The 18,774-nt window shown below is 35.1% G+C and overlaps 1 protein-coding gene across 1 annotated transcript in view; it reads left to right on the forward strand.

Moving 5' to 3' along the window:
- The window catches only part of LOC145248147 (FAD-dependent oxidoreductase domain-containing protein 1-like), a 53,329-nt gene extending 35,628 nt beyond the window's left edge, over positions 1-17,701 (forward strand). Inside the window, exons 7-9 of the mRNA XM_080109968.1 lie at positions 5,605-5,740; positions 9,438-9,542; positions 16,906-17,701. Of these exons, the coding sequence (XP_079966094.1) occupies positions 5,605-5,740; positions 9,438-9,542; positions 16,906-17,160 (496 nt within the window). The 3' untranslated portion in view covers positions 17,161-17,701. The remainder of the gene's footprint in view (positions 1-5,604; positions 5,741-9,437; positions 9,543-16,905) is intronic.
- Positions 17,702-18,774: the final 1,073 nt, after the last annotated feature.

Genomic DNA, 18,774 nt, shown 5'->3' on the forward strand with positions numbered 1-18,774 from the left:
ATGCGATTGTCAGTTCAATTGTGACAAATGACTGGGCTGAACAATGATTAGGGATATATTTAGTTTTATTGGGGAGTGGCTCTGAGTAAGTGACAATAAAAACTATTGATTGTGACAATGTTGGACTTAACAACAGTGTCTGATTGGAAATGTTTTATGACAGTAGGGAGTTAAATTTTTTACAACAGTATATTTAACGACAGTCCAGTTGGCAACAGTCCGGTTTTAGACAGCCAGAGTTGAGTTGGACGTTTACAACAGTTCAAGGATGGGGACAGTTGAAGACAGGTTGTGGTTTGGGCTAGGTTGAAAAGGCTTTGGAAGATCGAGATGAACTGACGACAACAGACAAAATCAGCCTCTACGGGACAGAGATGTGAACCTTACCATAGAGATACATGAATCCAGAGTCCAATCAATATATATATATGAAGCATCAGCGTCTGCGTTTTTCTTGTGTTTTATTTTTTTCTACTTGTGAGCTTGTGTGTACCCTCCTCGACAGCCGCCCGTATGAAAAACTATGATGATACAACCATAAGAAGATTAGAAGACGCAGGAGAAATCCACGGTACACAATGGTTGGGGTTGGCAGACTATCAGTAGGGTAGCACATGGTGTCACATATACACATGCACATCATAACTCATACACTGTTCATTTTACTTAGTACTTTATCCATTACGTCACAGGTCCTTTAGAAACATAACAAATTCACACATGTACTTTATCTTATGTACTTCAGTATTTCAGTAATAAATTACGATCACTTAATAAAAGGGAATTACTTTCACACACACTTTGAATACGATAATAGTATTGTTGAAGGACAATGCAAAAAGATTTGTTTGGTTTTATATTAAAAATACCACGGAAAGAAGATCTCTTAATTATTCACAAATATGTGGAGAATTTTATCCTCGAAAGAAAGTTGAGTTCTTCTATTAGGTTGGTGCAAAAACAATATCGTTTTCTCACATATGTTACTTTTATATATGATTTCTGAATTATTTCATTGATTTATATAGCCATGTTATATATCATTTTGAAGCATGTTTTTCGCTCTATCCAACTGTGTTATTCGTTACCATTTTCAATCTCTTCATTCATTTTTATGCAAGCTTTTCAACAGCATGGACAAAACTCAAATATGCACAATTTTCTTGTTCCAGTTCGAACTAGGCCGAAAAGCTGCTGTGACAGCTCGTGATATCAATGATGCATTTGGCTCAGGAACCACTAACAAACATGTGGCACAATGGTGGTTCAAGAAATTTCGCAATGGTGATGAGAGCCTTGAAGATGCGGCCAGCCAACTGTAGTTGATAACGAACATTTGAAAGCCTTAATTGAAGCCGATCCTTGCAAAACCACACGAGAAGTTGCTGTTGAACTCGAGGTCAACCACTCAACAGTCATTCGCCATTTAAAGCAAATAAAGAAGCCCAAAAAGTTGAATAAATGGGTGCTGTATCAAAAAAATTGTTGTTTTGAGGTGTCTTCTACGCTCCTTCTGCGCAACAAAAATGACCCACTTCTTGAGCAGATTGTTCTGTGTGATGAGAAGTGGATCCTCTACGATAACCAGCAACGTTCGGTATGGTGGTTGGATGCTGGAGAAGTTCCACAACACTTTCCAAAGCCGAAATTGCACCAAGAAAAGGTTATCGTGACTGTTTGATGGTTGCAGCCAGTCTCGTCCATCACAGCTTCTTGAATCTGGGCAAAATGATTACGGCGGAGAATTTCTGCTGGCAAATTGATGAAATGCACCAGAAGCTCCAACGTATGTCTCCGAGATTGGTTAATATGAAGAGACCAATTCTCCTCTACGACAATGCTTGCCTACATGTTGCTCAACTGACTCTGCAGAAGCTGATCAAATTGGCCTACGAGACTCTGTCTCATCCGCCATATTCACCAGACCTCTCAACCACCGATTATCACTTTTTCAAGCATCTTGACAACTTCCTGCTCAAAAAATGCTTCAAAAGCCGAGATGATGCCAAATCAGCCTTCAATGAATTCATAGCTTCAAGAACTACAGATTTATATTCTAATGGGAGAAATAAACTTGTTTATCATTGACAAAAAATGTGTCGATTCTAATGGTTCTTATTTTGATTAATAAAGTTTATTATGAAAGGAGTTATGGTCTTTTGAAGTTGAATGTCAAAAAACGACATTATTTTTACACCAACCTGAATACAAAAGGAAAAAGGAAATGGTATTCGAAGATAAGCAACTGAAAGCTGAATTGGAACAACAGCTTTCAAAACAAAAGGAACAACAACCATGTATATTAATTGAGAAATTTCACTTTCGCAAGTAATAAAGAATGTCAAAAATAGAAGATTAGAGAAGTGTAAAAAGTTGCAATGGAGCTGCTAATAAATTCCTTGTGCGATTGTTTGTTCTTCAGCCATAGAAGGAAGGGCTTGCGACAGCTATCTGATGTTCATGTCATAAGGCAATCAACCATTAACGTCAACCATTAAGGTTAACCACAATAGTGAATATGGAAAAAAAGGTGGAAACTATAAACATTTAAGTTTATGTATAGTTCGGCTCACATGATCCGTCATTTTATTTATTAGTTTGTATGAACCAAATGATTCTTTTATTGGCATTGGTATCTCTGATATCTTTTTAGTTAGAATTATTTTCAGAAAGACATTGGGTACTTACAGGAAGGCTCACGTGAAGGTTGCTAATATTCTAAGTGAAAGTGTTTTTGTGAAACTGGACTCAAAGCTGGCATATCCAGGTAGCTAGTTCGTATTGTTAATCATCGAGTTACCATCCCACATGATTGCTAAGGGATCAGTGATTAGGTTTACCTTTTGGCCAGTCCACATAAGGGACAAGGAACCAGACACACTGAGCAATCTATGTGTGTTTTATAAATGTTGACACATGAGATGGTGTACTATAACTCAAGTCTCACAATGTATACCTGCTACTATATATAAAACTCAATTATTTTTCATTTTGATCTTAACTGTAAAATCAAGTCATGTAACAGATGAAATTTTTATTTTTTTTATTCTTGTTCACCCCAAACAAGGCAGATGGATGTAAAGGACTACTATTTAGGATCATATTTGGAGATGGGTGTGATGTCTGCTCACAAATACATTGAAGATATTGCCAAGGCTGCTGTAAAGAAGATGGGCTCTCTCTACCGTGCTAGAAAATTACTCACACCTGAGAGTATCCTATATTTCTACAAAGCCACCATTCACCCCTGTATGCAGTATTGTTTGCCACATCTGGGTTGGTGCATCTACCATTGATCTCTCCCTCTTGGACATAGTCCAAAATAAAGTCTCCAATCTAATAGGTCCTGCACTATCAACCAAACTCCAACCCCTGTCCCATCACCACAGGTTTTCATCCCTGTGCCTGTTTTATAAGTATTTTAATGGAATGTGCTCTGATGATCTCATAGCACTTGTACCTCCTTGATGTACACATCTCGTTTAGCAACTAAAAACCCACCCTTTCACTGGAGAGGTCCCTAGATGCTGGAAAGCCTTTTACTCTAATAGCGTCTGCCCTTGGACTGCTAGACTTTGTAATTCCCTCCCTGTTACCCGTTTCCCTAACAGTACTGACACAGAAGTTTAAATGTAATGTAAACCAACATCTTGCTCATCTCCTTGCATAGTCCTCTACAAACATGATCCCAAATTGTAGCCCTTTACGTCTAAGTGGTGATATTCATAGTTTGGGATGAAAATGAGTAAAAAAAATAAAAAAATTTAAACTTCTACATGTTAATACAGTCAGAGAAGCCGGAAACAGAGAAGGAATTCTAAAATCTAGCAGTCTGAGGGAAGAAGTTGTTAGAGTAAAAGGCTTTCTGGCATCTAGGGACTACTACAGTAAAGGTGTGGGATTTTGCTGCTAGATAAGTTTGTCGGGGGTGGGTATATATACATCGAAGGGGTACATGCTATGAGTTTACAAGAGCACATTCCGTTAAAATACTTGTAAAATAGGCACAGGGATGCAACATTGTAGTGATGGGACAGGGCTTTGAGTTTGATTGATAATGCGGGACCTATTAGATATGAGACGCTTTTTTGGACCTTATCTAAAAGAGAGAGATGAGTAGTAGATGCACATGGCTGGAACATTATTTGCCGCAGTCTTTGCAATGTCCTTAATGTATTTGTTCTAGGTCTCGCGTAGGTGTTATTAGTCATGCCAGTTATCATGGTTTTATTCTATCAGGTTGACAAGAAAGTTCTTGCAGTTTTTAACGTTTACATTCAGATAACCATATCTCGGCTCAAACAAAAACTTATTGATCGAAATAAGCACTATCAGAATCAACATACGTTTGCCAACACAAAACAAGTGTATTTATGCCAGTAATTTAAAAATCTTGCGTTCTGGTGACAATGAAGTCGCTGAAGGCGTTTTTGATATCACTTGGGTTTTGAAGTATTTCCCACACAGAAAGTTGTCGAGATGCTTGAAAAAGTGGTAGTCGGTAGGTGAGAGGTCTGGCGAGTATGGCGGATGAGACAGTTTCGTAGCCCAATTTGTTCAACTTCTGCAGGGTGAGTTTAACAATGTAAGATCGGGCATTGTTGTGGAGGAGAATTGTTTTTTTTCTGTTTACTAATGCTGGGTGTTGTTGTCGAAGTTTCTGATGCATTTCATCAATTTGTTAACAGAACTTTTTTGCTGTAATGATTTCGCTTGCATTCGAAAAACTGTAATGGATGAGACTGGTTGTAGACCACCTAACAGTCAGCATGACCTTCTTTTGGTGCAACTCTGGCTTTGGGAATTGTTGTGGAGCTTCATTGACGTCTAACCACTGAGCTGAGCATTGCCAATTGTCATAAAGAACCCACTTTTCATCATAAGTCACAACCTGGTCGAGAAACAGGTTGTTCTTGTTGCATAAAAGAAGGGAAGATGACACTTCATAATGGCGTTTCTTTTGTTGTCGTTCAATTTGTGAGGCACCCATTTATCAAGTTCTTTTGTCTTTCCAATCTCTCCCAAGTGGTTAGAAATCATCGTATATGCTATGTCTAAGTCAGAAGCAAGTTCTCGAACAGTTGTCTTGACTGTGGATTGGCTTCGACTAAGGCTCTTAATTGATTGTTGTCAACATTCGATGGCCGACCACTGCACTCATCATCTTCAAGACTCTCGTCATGAAATTTCTTAAACTACCATTGTGCTGTGCATTTAGTAGTGGTCTGCTTCATTGATATTGCTAGCTGTTTCAGCAGCTTTTCGATCTAGTTTGAATTGAAATAAGAAAATTAGGCAAATTTCCTTTTTTTTTTTTTGTCATCTTGTAGTCAACGTTCAGAAAAGAAGACATAATTGTTTTAAAACGATTGTAATTTAAATGATTAGATAGGGTGAAAAACGCTCTTTAAAATAATATACACAGTAAAGGTATTATAATTCAAAATTCAAAATTCCTCAAGAACTTTCTTCTCCACCTAATATTTTTGATAGGAAATAGCTTGTCTCTGTGTTCTCTAAATTGTTGTAAAAATTCCAATCCAAAGTACACTCTTTAATGTAACCATGTCTACTGTCTTAATATTTTTTGTTTCTTTTTTCCAGAAAACGTTATGTTTATGTGTTTCATTGTCCGAAGGGTCCTGGCATCGAATCTCCTCTTCTTATTGACCCATCTGGATTCTACTTCAGGCGTGAAGGAATTGGTAACCACTTTATTTGTGGGATGTCTCCCACCGAGGTAAAGACTGTCATTTATTTTTTTTTTTTCAGGTAACCTATCACTGACATTTTCTGATCTAAAGAGGCAAATATTTTCTCTCTCCCCCCCCCCTCGAAAAGGTGTTTTCACTACAAAGGGTTTATAATGAAGTTTTTGTGATCGATATTTTACTGAATCTCTTTCTTTTGATCTTACTATTAATAAGTCTTAAATCAAGCTAGCCTCCTTTTTACTACAAATGTTCAGTCAAAATGAATGTTTCTCTTTTTTTTGATAATCTCGTAGGATTGAATTTCACTCCAGATTTAAAATAGAATTATATCCAATCTATCACGATAGTTGCCGAAAAAAAAACCCACAAATGATGGACTTAGTAATTTCTTTTTTTTTTTTTGCATGGTGCAGAACTCAGATTCACATATGTTAAGACTTAAAACTGCACCATTCGTTCATTTTCACCAGGATTTGAGTTGACATCCCCTGGGGACTTTTGGGGCTAAATGGGTGAGGGAGGGGGGTGGACAATGCTGAACTTAGTCATTTTTTTTTTATGCCTCGTTCACTGTGCACTCATGGGGGACCATGCATGCTTCACTTGTTATTTTAATAAATTGTGTGCTTTTGCCTTGGTTTTAGCACAACTGAGTTACTTCCCTTGTTATTATGTCACGTGTTCTCAAAGAAATAAGGCTTTTCTACGATAAAGATTGAAAACTTGTGTTGTTTTTTAAATAATGCAGTAATATTTAAGTACTTCTGACATGCCAATTAAGTAGATATCATTGCTTTGAGTTGAAACTGACACAAAAAGTCAGTAGGTATTATTTTTTTTTTTTAGATTTTATTTTTTGTTTCCTGAATTTCACTATATCCAGCTCCCTAGAAATGGACATTCAGTAATATTACATACATTTGCACACACTTTAACATATAAACACCCCAAGACTCAGCACATTGTAGACTCGGTCGCAAAGGAGACAAAGAATAGGAAAGAACTTCAACTCCTCTTTCAAGTTTTAAGAAAATACCTTTATTTCTCATTCTCCCACTACACATGACTTCTCAATATGGCTGTGACGTCACTCACGTCTCTAAGATGATTATCTTTTCTAATGTGTTCATTGGTCTGTGTGCACACATTCTTTTTATAGTCTTCTTTTTTTCCTTGTCATGACTCCACTTCACACACAGCTTGGCATTTGCATACAGCCACCGTATGCTTGTTCGCGCTTGGTTACAATTCTGGATGGATTTCTCCATATAAGAGTCAGATATATCCTAAGATGAAATACTGCTTCCACATTCAGGATGGGTACTGCTCAAAGCACTCTTTCTTGTGTAAGACGGAGTTCAAAATCAACCTTGAAATCTAGTGGGGATGACCGCTTCTATTCTCTACAATGTGTTCACACAGAAGAGATGTTACTAGTCTTTCTCTACTCTATTGTTATTTTCAGGAAAATTGTTTGACCGAGTTTAATTTCTGGTTCTCTCCTTGTATGAGATATACAGCGAGAACTTGTCTTCCTACTACCACTACAAAGACCTTTCCTTTCTTCCTACACATGTCTAACATCAAATGAAATTTCCAAAAGCAGCATTTCCTTCCAAAAGCTTCCCATCTGCAGAATATGTTGCCATGGGACTGCTTCCATATTGTCTACAACATGGTCGCCTTCAAAATCAATGTGAAGAAGTACTTGTTGTAAACCGTCCTAATAACTAATCAGTTTTTGTTCATCCCATTCATCATTTTCAATCTTCTCTTAATATTCTTCATCATTCAGCTGATAATCTTACTAACCCTTATCTTCAAGTGGCTTTTAGCCTTAATAAGTGTTGACTCATTAGTAACTAATTTTTTTTAAAATTCTCCTCCATCCCACCAGTATACGCTCTCGTTTATTTATCAGCCAACTTGAGAAAGAAGAAAAATTGGGAGTTTATTATAAAACAGTTGCACATTTATGGACCTGCATATTTCAAAGTCCGTAATTGTACCCCCCCCCTTTTTTTTCTCTTTTCCTTTATAATGTACTTTCTATTGAGAGTGTTTCTGGATTGGCTTTTTGGTCCTTAATTTCTGGACGATTTTAGTTGGAGACAGCAACCCCAAGTCCCGGCGGCTATCTCAGGGCAACATGGATTCTTTTGTTTATATTGATAATTTCTGTAGCTCACTTCTCCTCTTTGCATACAGAAACTCTAAATCAATTACCTTTCTTTCTCTTTCGTCTTTTTCAAATCGGAAAGATGTTTGTGTTCCCAGATTCTAGAAAATACCTTTTGACAGTGTTGTCTATCACACTGTTTACTGACCCACACCTGTTATTTGAATATCTCCATTTCGACAAATAATTATCTTTGCATTCCTTGTTATTTTAATAAATTTTTAGGCTTCTTTTCCCTTTTCAATCCAACAATATTGTCACGCATCAGAATATACCAGCAAGTCCACCTAGCATTGGCCGGGGCACAAGTACCACTAAAAGCGAAAATGTATGTATGTTTGTATGTGTGTTCACTTTTTCTGTATGTCTATAAAAGGCTTTTTTCAGAGAAGCGGTCGGTCAGTTCACAACTTTTTAAAACTTTTTATATCACATATAAATCGTAATATCTCAGAGTTAACAACGAAGCTCGCCTATCTATTTAATTTGCTCGATTTCGGGAGGATAAATATTCAACATTTGTCGCTCGCCGCATGTGGGTTAGTCTTTTTCCTATAACATCTTGGGAAAATAAAAATAAAAGCGTTCCGCAGTAAATGAAATACTATCCCGCAGTCAAACTTGACCTCATTAACTCATTAAAATGGGCACCTGCCAAATCCAAGTAATTAAATAAATTCAAACATGTTTCCGTTAGCATCTCGCGGTGGGGCAATCGTTAGCATCGCACGTTTTTTTTTTTTTCACACTTTAATTTACAACTTTGCCTCAACAGTTCGGGTTCGATCCTCATACTTACCTACCAAAACGTGTTTTAACCCCCACCCCCACCCCCAGAGTTTCCACACACACACCTCCAAACACCCGGGCAACGCCAGGTACTCCTCGTTAGTATCATTATATAATTATAATTCTAGAGTTGTATGAATTATTATTATGAAGAATTTGTTACCGATTTAAGTTAAAATTTACTTTGGCACCAGTTCTGTTGAATGACGCATTAATTGGGGACGAATATTGTCTCCAATTAATTAACTTGCAATTGTACTTGTGTTCAGTTGATCATACTAAAGCAACATTCACCCTAGGTGAGTTGAACCAGCTTCCTCCAAAGAAGGAAGTTTTATGGGAATATCAAATTCACAAGCAGTCCCAAGTTGCTTGCATATCCCCAGTCAGAAGAGACTTTAGGTTATTGCAGTTCTTGTCAACATCCTCCTACAGATAGTGCCTAAAATTTTATTGCAGTTTTTACAGGGAGATGTCGACATCTTCCCATATACAACACCTGGTATTCCCAAGTGGTCACTCATCTGTTATTGACCAGGTTCAATGTTGCTTAACTTAGGGGATCTAACAAGAACTGGTATGACAACATGATTATGCTGTATATAATAGATCATACCGACTTAATTGTAGACAACAGCATTTAAATAAACCAAAATGAGTTGATACGATACGACACAAAATAAATTTGATATTGGTGACAGAATTTTAAAAAAATAAAACATTTTGTTGTTTTCTTTCTTTTTTTTATTTCCCAGGAAGAGGAGCCATCGATAGACAATTTAGAAGTTGATTACGACTATTTTCAAAACAAAGTTTGGCCGTTGATGGCACACAGAATTCCAAAGTTTGAATCATTAAAGGTAAATATTACTTTGATTTTATCCGTCCGCTGTTTTTCATCTTTTTATTTACATGCTTTACCTTATTTACATATTTTGTGGGCACCTTTTATATATATATATATATATATATATATATATGAACAAATGATTAATAAAACATGTTAAAAGACATCTTGAAAAAGAGTTAAAAACATATTTAATTTTAAAAAAGGAAACACAAGATAAGTGGATAGTCCTTAATCCGCGGAGTTTCGAAGAAATACTCTCCTTCTCATCAGAGGGCAGGAATTAGCAAAAATGCAGGATAGGATTTTGCATATAAAAGTATTTAATGAAACTACAAGTAAGTCACAGATCTTACTTGATTAAAGAAAAAAGGGTGAGGTAAGGGGAACAGGAGGCAAAAGAAAAATGATAAAAAGATTTCACATGAATGGATAGTCCGGTGAAGGGTAAAAATCCAAAAATGGTCAAATCCAAAACAGTCGAATTTAAAATTTCAATCCAATGGGTAAATTCCAAATGGTCAAAATAATCCAAAAGGCAGAGTTCCTTGGAAAAAAGCGCAAATGGAATGAATTCCAAATCATTAAAAGAAAAGCACTGGAGAGAATATTTAAAAACACGTCTGTCAAGGCTGGATGAATTAAAAAAAAAAAAAAAAAATATATATATATATATATATATATATATATATATACAGGGTGCCCACAAAGTCTGGCTACATAATCTACAGGATGCTTCCACAAAGTCTGGCTACATAATGTAGCCAGACTTTGTGGGCACCCTGTATATGGTAAAAGATGTAAAAGTAACAGATATAAATAAAAACATGTAAAAAATGGAATTATTATAAAATCATCATCATCATCATATATGAATGTTAAACTGATTATGACGTTGATGATGCTTCTTTTACATTATACTAGCAGACTGCCCGGCAGTGCTCAGGCGTAAAATATGCATAAATATTATATTTCAATTCATGCAAATTTCTTATTATTATGAAGCTAATTTTCAATATATAATAATGATTTCAAGTTATAAAAAATATGACTTCAGTACCATTTGCTAGAATCGAAACCAGAATGTTTAGTGCTGCAGTCTTAGCTGTTATTTATCTTTCCAGTATCATTATCATGTGAGCTTCCAACAGATGAATGTGAAAGGTTAAAACTAAAGTGACTTTGAGCTATGAATATTGTGTTGTAATTCGGCTTTCAAACGTATTTCATATTTACTAGCATTTCAGTCCGGCGTTGCCCGGATGTTTGGATGTGTATGTTGAGCAAAAAAAAAAAAAGTGGTAGTAGGAAGGCAGGCTCGAACCCGTACCACAAAGGAGGAAAAGAACGGGGTAAAACCTAACGTTTATGCTGTTACGACCACCGCCAAACTGGAAGCGACATTTTTTTAAAATTAAGGCTAGACAATCTAAAGGAGAGGATAACTTTAAAAAATATCGGCGAAAAATGTGCCCCCCCCCCCTGTAGAAAAGTGCCTAGTTGAAGGGAAAGATATTAATGTTTTTAGCCAATTTTTTGATATTTGTCGTATGAAAGGTTGAACTTTAAAACGATACTGATCTTGGTAAAATCCGTCGCCTCTATTGAAAATTGAAGGCAGACATGCAAACAGACATACATACATACATTTATATATTGGTAACTAAAAATTTTCGGCCCAAACTGATGAAAAAGCTTGCCCTATCTCTGAATACCCTTTATGTAAAATTTCAAATATTTAGACCAGAAATTGTCTGAGTAATTTGGAAGAGACCGCAGAAGTCAATTTTTTTTTAACTTTGACCCCTATTATGACCCCTTAACATTTATTGATTTGGACTCAAATCAAGTTATTAAGTTAGATCCATGTCCAAGGAACCTATATCTAAAATTTCAAATGTGTAGACCCAAAATTGTCGGAGGAGTTTGGTAGAGTTCTTAAAGGTCAAATCGTTGAACTTTGACCCCTTAACAGCCAAATTTCTGGCCAAAAACGGATCACATCGATTTTCCCAAACCTCAGTACCCTGTATATCAAATTTCAAGTCTGTAGACTAAAAATTGACAGAGTTATTGCGTAGGGAAATGTACACACACACACACAGACATGTTCACTTTTATATATATATAGATTTCAATTTAAAATTCAAATTCAATCAACACTTCTAACATGGAAAACACTACCTGAAGAGAAATTTTTGATGATGGGCTGTGTGACTACTCTTAGTGAGAATAATAATAATAATAATAATAATTTCTTTTTGGCTACAGAGCTCTTCTAAGATTTTAGTCTCTTTGTGTTTCTTGTTTTGGTCATTACTAGGGCTAAGACAACAGCATATTCTTTTCATTGTTTTGACTCTCGAGTGTAGATCCGTTGATATCTTATATGCTTTTATATAGAGTGATGTGGTTCTCGGTTGATTAACTGTGTCTTTGTTGGATATATACTCGAGAGTCAAAACAATGAAAAAAATATGCTGTTGTCACAGCCCTAGTCATTACATTGGTAACTCTCCATACTTGTTGTCCTTTAACGTATCAATAGTGACATTAGCGTGCTAAGACAATTTTGCACCTATACTTTTCAAGAGTTAAGGGTTCCTTTTTATTCTGGGTGATGACCTGTCAGCTTTTATTTAAGGGGTTTAGTCATATTTACATAATAGTTATTCCTCATTGTCCACAGCTTTTTATTGATTATTAAAAACTGTTCTCAAGAGAGGGGAGAAACGTGTTGGATACCTTGAGAATATTTTTTACATAGGAGTCCCCACTTATCAAGGCCCAGAGGCCACTCGAGGATAAGGATTAATGGGAGTACAGTAGTCGGTGGGATTATAGTGTAGTAATTGTAAGTAGTGGGAATTTTGTAAATTGGATTACTTAGAGGGACGGTTCATCAAGAATTTGTTTACGTTGGACTTGAAGTCAGCTGGGAAGCAAGCAAACGGAAGAGAGTTCCGCAGGCGTGCAGTTCTAAGAAAGAAGCTTTATTCATGGAATCTACATTTAGGTTTAGGCACAGATGAAGACTGGCTCACCTCTTTGAATATTTGGTCAGTGCTGACTTCTAACTGGACGCATCCTCATTTCAGAGAGTCTTGATAAATTCATCTACAGAGAAACTGGTCACAGCTTTGACCAAAAGTTTTGCAACTCCATAAAAAATTCGAACCACAATTATTTTTGTTCTACCCTATTAAAATAATAATTAAAACCATTTTCAAGTGAAAAAAATTAGTTACATTTAGATTTTTATGAATCAAATACTTTTTGTGTCTTCCTTTATTTGTCAGTGTGAGTTTTATTCGTTTTGGCATTGGATAGTGCTTTTCCATAAATGATAGTAGGTAATTTTTTTAGCATATTCAAATACCATCCAGTGTTCATTAATGTACTTTGGGGTGAAATCTCCAACACCATGAAAGGAGAAACACCCCCAAATATGCACAAAATCTGGATGATTGACTGAGGACACTTTACGATTGGGATGGAATCTTTTTCTGACCCACTATTGGCGAAGCAGCTAAAATGTGGTTCATCGGAGAAAATCATTTTTTTGCAGTTTTTCATACTATATCCTTTATGAATCTGATGGAAATTTTGAATATTTTTTTGTGTCAAAAGTGGCTTTCTTGCAAGAATACTGTGGGATTTGAGGCTTCCAACAGTCCATCCTTTCGATAATTGTTGACTACTTTTTGGATGACCAGTTAGTATTCTGTAGATGGGCCTCTCTTAAGCCATGGTAGGCAATCCATCTAGTAATGGCATGATGATAAAAAAATACCCCTGATATCCCTGGCAAAGCATCAAGTATTCAGCTACACACAAGATTTGAATTACAACTCATGTAGTGAGTTCAATTTTGGCTGCAGTCGTATGTTAGGTTTTTTTACATTTACGTTTACGTTAACATTCTAGGTTCAACTTTTTCTTCCATTTCTGGACTATTCTATTGACTGGTGATGCACGAACCTTATCTTGTTTGGCAATTTGGCAGCAACAACTAAGGTCAGCTTTGTGCAAAGCTACGATTGCGGAACGTTTTTCAGCAGTACAATGATCCTTGCACATATATATGATAATTGAAATTAGAAAATAAAATACTGACAGCGTTTTTACTTTTATGGTGTGGAATGACCATTGTTCACTGAGTTAAGTTCATATTATTGGTGTCAAAATGGTCATTTTGTTTTTTACTAAATTATTTTTTCCATTGTATTAGTTTATAAAAACAAAAAGATTAAGGGAGAAAAAAAGAGAAAGAAATTAAAAGAAAGAAAAGAAAAAAGAAAGAAAAGAAAAGCATAATAAGAAAAAAAAGAAAGATAGAAAGGAAAGGGAATAAAAGAAAATAAAAAGAAAGAAAAGAAAAATGCACAAAAGAAAGAAAAAAGAAAAAGAAAGAGGGAAGTAAAAAAAAAAACATTAAAGATAAAAAAAATATTGGACAACAAAAAGAAAAAAGAAAGAACTATGGACTAAACGAAATAAAATATTATTTTATGGTATAACAATAGGAAAAGTAATGCTATTAATGCATCTTTTTTATTGATTAGTAATGGTTTTACTCACTTGCCATATCCAAAAAATATCTGAAACTATGCTTTTACAAGTGTTGCAAAACTGTTGGTTAGAGCTGTAATATGCTTTCAAACTCTTTTATATATGTTGGTTGACTGAACCGAACTTCTACAGAGAGTCCACAAGGATTGTTTCTCAAGATTATCTTGTTCTTTATCACTATTCGTTTTGCCTGCAGAATGGCTCAGTAGTTGCATACAAAGTCAGGGAAGGTTCCCTAAAACTTCAAAAAGAATGGCAATTGCACAATGCACCATGTGCAATATAGTTATCCTCACACCATGAAGTTGCAGTTCCACATCTGACATGTCCTTTCTTGCCATAAGGCATAAAATACCAGAGGATAACAGATCTTAATGCTGACTCCTAAATTTTCACTGGATCCTTGCTAGTCAGGTTACTTTGACATTACCATGTTGTCACCACCTATACGACATGAAGAAGAATTGAATTCAAAAGAAAGGGGGCTGTAGAGTAGAAAAACAAAATCTTAATTCTATGTTTATCACATCAAGTGGCTTCATATCTTGTCTGGAGCTATTTTCATACTCTCCCTTCCTAAAATAAAGAAAAACGGTCATACTAATGCAGTATTAGTGTTAATAATAATACAGGATGACTGCCACCAAAGAATGCCACTCATGAAAATGCCAATAAATAATTTAATAATTGGATATTTCAGGTTTATGAAGAAGAAACATTGCAAGAAAGACTGAAATAGTTTTTTTAAAAATGGCATTGAATGAGTATCTATGTTGCCCTTAATATTCAAGTTTATTGTTTCATGGACTCCGAATGTGTGGATCCAACTGTGCATGAGTATTTTGTCTGAATATTGACATCATCAAGATCTTCTCTTCTATGCGAGCTTACAAGACAACCAATGATTTTGTCTTTTCTCAAACGATCCAAAAATATTTTTAAACTGTAAGGAGTTAACACGAATGAAATATGATTATCACAAAGACAGGAGATACCTATTGGCCTTAGTTTTGAAAACAATAAGGTTATATGTAGGAGGAAAACAACAGAAAGGGAAATCCACAAGTCTGCAGTTCTGGGAAATAAACTACTGGAATAGGAAATTATTTTTTTTTAATTACAATTTTCACCCCAGACAAGGCACAGTGCCACTTTGATTACAACAAAATATCAAAACATTAAATTGATAGAGACTATTTGCTCAATGAACCAAACCAGCTGGAACAAAGGAAGCAGGGAATAGATCAGACAATTCTGAAGAACACATGCCTTAATAGTATTAAAAAAAAAGACCGAGACTAACAATATCACATCTATGAGAGAGATTGCAGAGAAGAAGAAAGGGTGTTGCCAGTCAAATTATAGACACGTTTGTGCACCTTATCAAGAACCCTCAAATAGAACAGAGATTTACTGGCCCAAATATGACAACTGTACTCCATACATGGTCTGATTGTAGATTTGTAGAGATAGAAAATAGTTTCAGGTGTGAAAAAGTGTTTAGAACGATAGAGAGAACTGACTTTACAAGAGCATGATTATTGCAGAAAGAGCAATAATAGTATTTTTATGTATGTGAGAGAGATGGTGCAGAGAAAAAAGGGTGAGAGCCAATCAAGTTATAACTACATTTCTGCACTTTGTCAAAAACCAATCAAATTACAGATTACGTTTCTGCACTTTATCAAGGACCAATCAAATTTCAGATACATTTCTACGCCTTATCAGTAACCAATTAAATTAAATACATGTTTGTATTTTATCAACAACCAATCTTCGTAGCCTAGTGGGGGATGCCCTTTTCTCTTCCCTGCAACCTCTTTCCCACAGAAGAGACGTTGCAAACCTGTCTATGCTTTATCGTTATTTTCATGGCAAGTGTTCGTCTGAGCTCTAATCTATGGACCCCCCTTGTCCTAACTTTCACGAAAAACACTCGTCTAGCTGAAACCATTATCGATAATCTGCCCCATTCTTTATATGTGTCTAACTAAACCTGAACGTAGATTCCATGAACAAAACTTCTTTCTAAGAACTGTACGCCTGTGAAACTCTGTTCCGTTTTCCTGCTTTCCAACTGATAACAATATGGTTGTCTTGAAGTCCAATGTAAACAAATTCTTGATGAGCCATCCCCTTAAGTAATTCAATTTATCAAATTTCCAATTTCCACTATTCTAGAAGTGCAAGCCATGTTTAGTTTTAGAACAGTTTCTGATGGTTAGTTGTTCTACACAAGTCTTGGGGGTGACTGGTTCGCAGTAGACAGTTCTCGAGTTGGAATCCACAGAGCAAAAGATTCTTCCCGTGTTGACACAAAGAAAACATATGCGAAGTTGCTACAGAAAGATTTGATATTTATGGAGCAATTCTGGTTTCTGATTGGTTGGTAGCAGAACATGAATTAATTCGATTCGTCAGTTCCTAGCAGCATCGTTTATAAATAGAACCTCCCGACTGTGCAGGATCATACCATATTACAGTGCAAAAATATTGCAACAATAACAATATGGTTGTCTTCAAGTCCAACGTAAACAAATTCTTGATGAGCCATCCCCTTAAGTAATCCAATCTACCAAATTTCCACTACTAACGATTACTACGATATTGTTCCCTCTTGGGCTTTGATAAGTGGTGACTCTTGCGTAAAAAAAAAAAAAATCAAATTGTAGATACATTTCTGCACTTTGTCAAAAACCAATCAAATGAGACAGAGATTCGCTATTTCTGCTACTATTATTAATTATTTTTTCTGTTTATTCTAATAATAACCAAGTTTAATGTATTTTCTTTTATTTTTTTAGATGATGAGTGCTTGGTCAGGTTTTTATGATTACAACTATGCAGATCAGAATCTCGTTATTGGAAACCATCCCTACTTACGTAATTTTTTCTTCGCCAATGGTCTTAGTGGACATGGATTCCAGCATGCACCGGCGATTGGTCGAGCACTCATGGAGTACATTATCGATGGCGAATTTGAAACAATTGATTTATCAAGGTTTACATTTGAAAGATTCCTAAACAATGAACTGCTTTACGAAGTCGGAATTATCTGATCATTCAGTTGTAGATATTTTTTTTTTTTGCCAAGAATTTTGAGCAAATTTTATGTAATATATATTGTTAAAGATGAATATATAGAGATAAAGAAAAATGAAAAGAACATAAGTTGTTGTAAAAGATTTGTTTCTCTAACATTTGCTTTTTTGAGATATAAGACTTCCGAATTGTGTTCTATCAAAGTCTCAAGTTTCATTGGATATTTTGGTGTGTGAGATCCAGGATGATAAAATATAAGATATTATCTTTATCTCCAGATAATTGTCTCTGACAGAAAGAATTTAAATTAACCCATTAAGTCCCAAGGTATCTCATTTTTTTTATTCAAGTCTGGAATTCAACTTAATTAAAAAAAAAAAAACTACAAAACAAATCTTGACATTGTACATACCCATCATTAAACAAAAATGTCATATTACAAAAATCAGGTAAATTGATCAAGCAGTTCTATTTTTAACTAAAATTTTTTAAAAAAATCAAATTTTATGAGTAAACAAAAAAGAACCGTCTCACATCACCTTCTTGAAAAAAAAAAAAGGGATGACAGTTAACTGCACAATAATTCAAACTTGCATGATCAATCTTGTAATGCTAACGATTTCACATTAATTACTTGTTTAAAAATGTTTTTCTTTATAAAAATAAAAACTGCTTGATCAATTTACATAATTTTTGGAATATGGCATTTTCGTTCCTTGGTGGGTACATACATCACAAAAATATTCTTTAATGATGTTGAATTCTAGATAAAACCAACTTTTTTACTATTGGGTTGAAATTTTGTGTAATGATTAAAAATAGGTTAGAATACACAAGTTGAAAGGAAAATTTTATTTTATTTAGAAAGCAAAAATATTGAATCTCCTATAAGTAGGACACTGGGTACATGTGATATATTTTATCAATCAAGAGGCTATATATGTAAGGTAAAAATTTACAAATTATGTAAAGGAGCAAAGCAGTTCACACAAAGAGTTGCATTGCTCTTTTGGCAATAAGTTAGTGATTTACTATTGAAGAACTCTTTTATATTGTTACTGAACAAATAGAATTTTAGCACAAATTGCACAAGAATTTTTAAGACGATTTCAACAACTCTTGGAAAGCAGTTAATGAATATAGATAAATTTTAACCTTTCTTCAGAATAATTATGCAGTAAGCAGTAGTATTATATATTACATTATTGAAAAGAAATTATTTGGTGTCCTATTTATAGGATGGTGGGACCTAATAGGCTAAGAGGACATGATTGTTTGTTTCAGGTGTTGTACATCAAGAGACTTTTTATTTTATAAGGTTGTGAAAACACAAGAAGGAAGTTTGAGGGGGGGGGATGTTAAAAGACAGTAAGACAATACATTTAGAGTTTAGACTAATACAATCTAATATTTCAAGGCATTGTCTCCTTATCAAAGATGACGGAGATCTTGCACGTTTCCCCAGGCACCATTTTGATGGGGAGGCGATGCTTTGAAATATTAAACTGTACCAGTCAATACGTAAATTAAGGAAAAAAATACCAAGTGATAAAATAAAATCATTACCCATAGTGCCAAAACATTATACACTTTCTGGTGTTTCCTTTATTTTGCAGTTTTCCCGGTGCCCA

Source organism: Euprymna scolopes, chromosome 26 (assembly GCF_053919585.1).
Source record: "Euprymna scolopes isolate OS-2025 chromosome 26, ASM5391958v1, whole genome shotgun sequence".
In the NCBI taxonomy this organism is placed as follows: Eukaryota; Metazoa; Mollusca; class Cephalopoda; order Sepiida; family Sepiolidae; genus Euprymna; species Euprymna scolopes.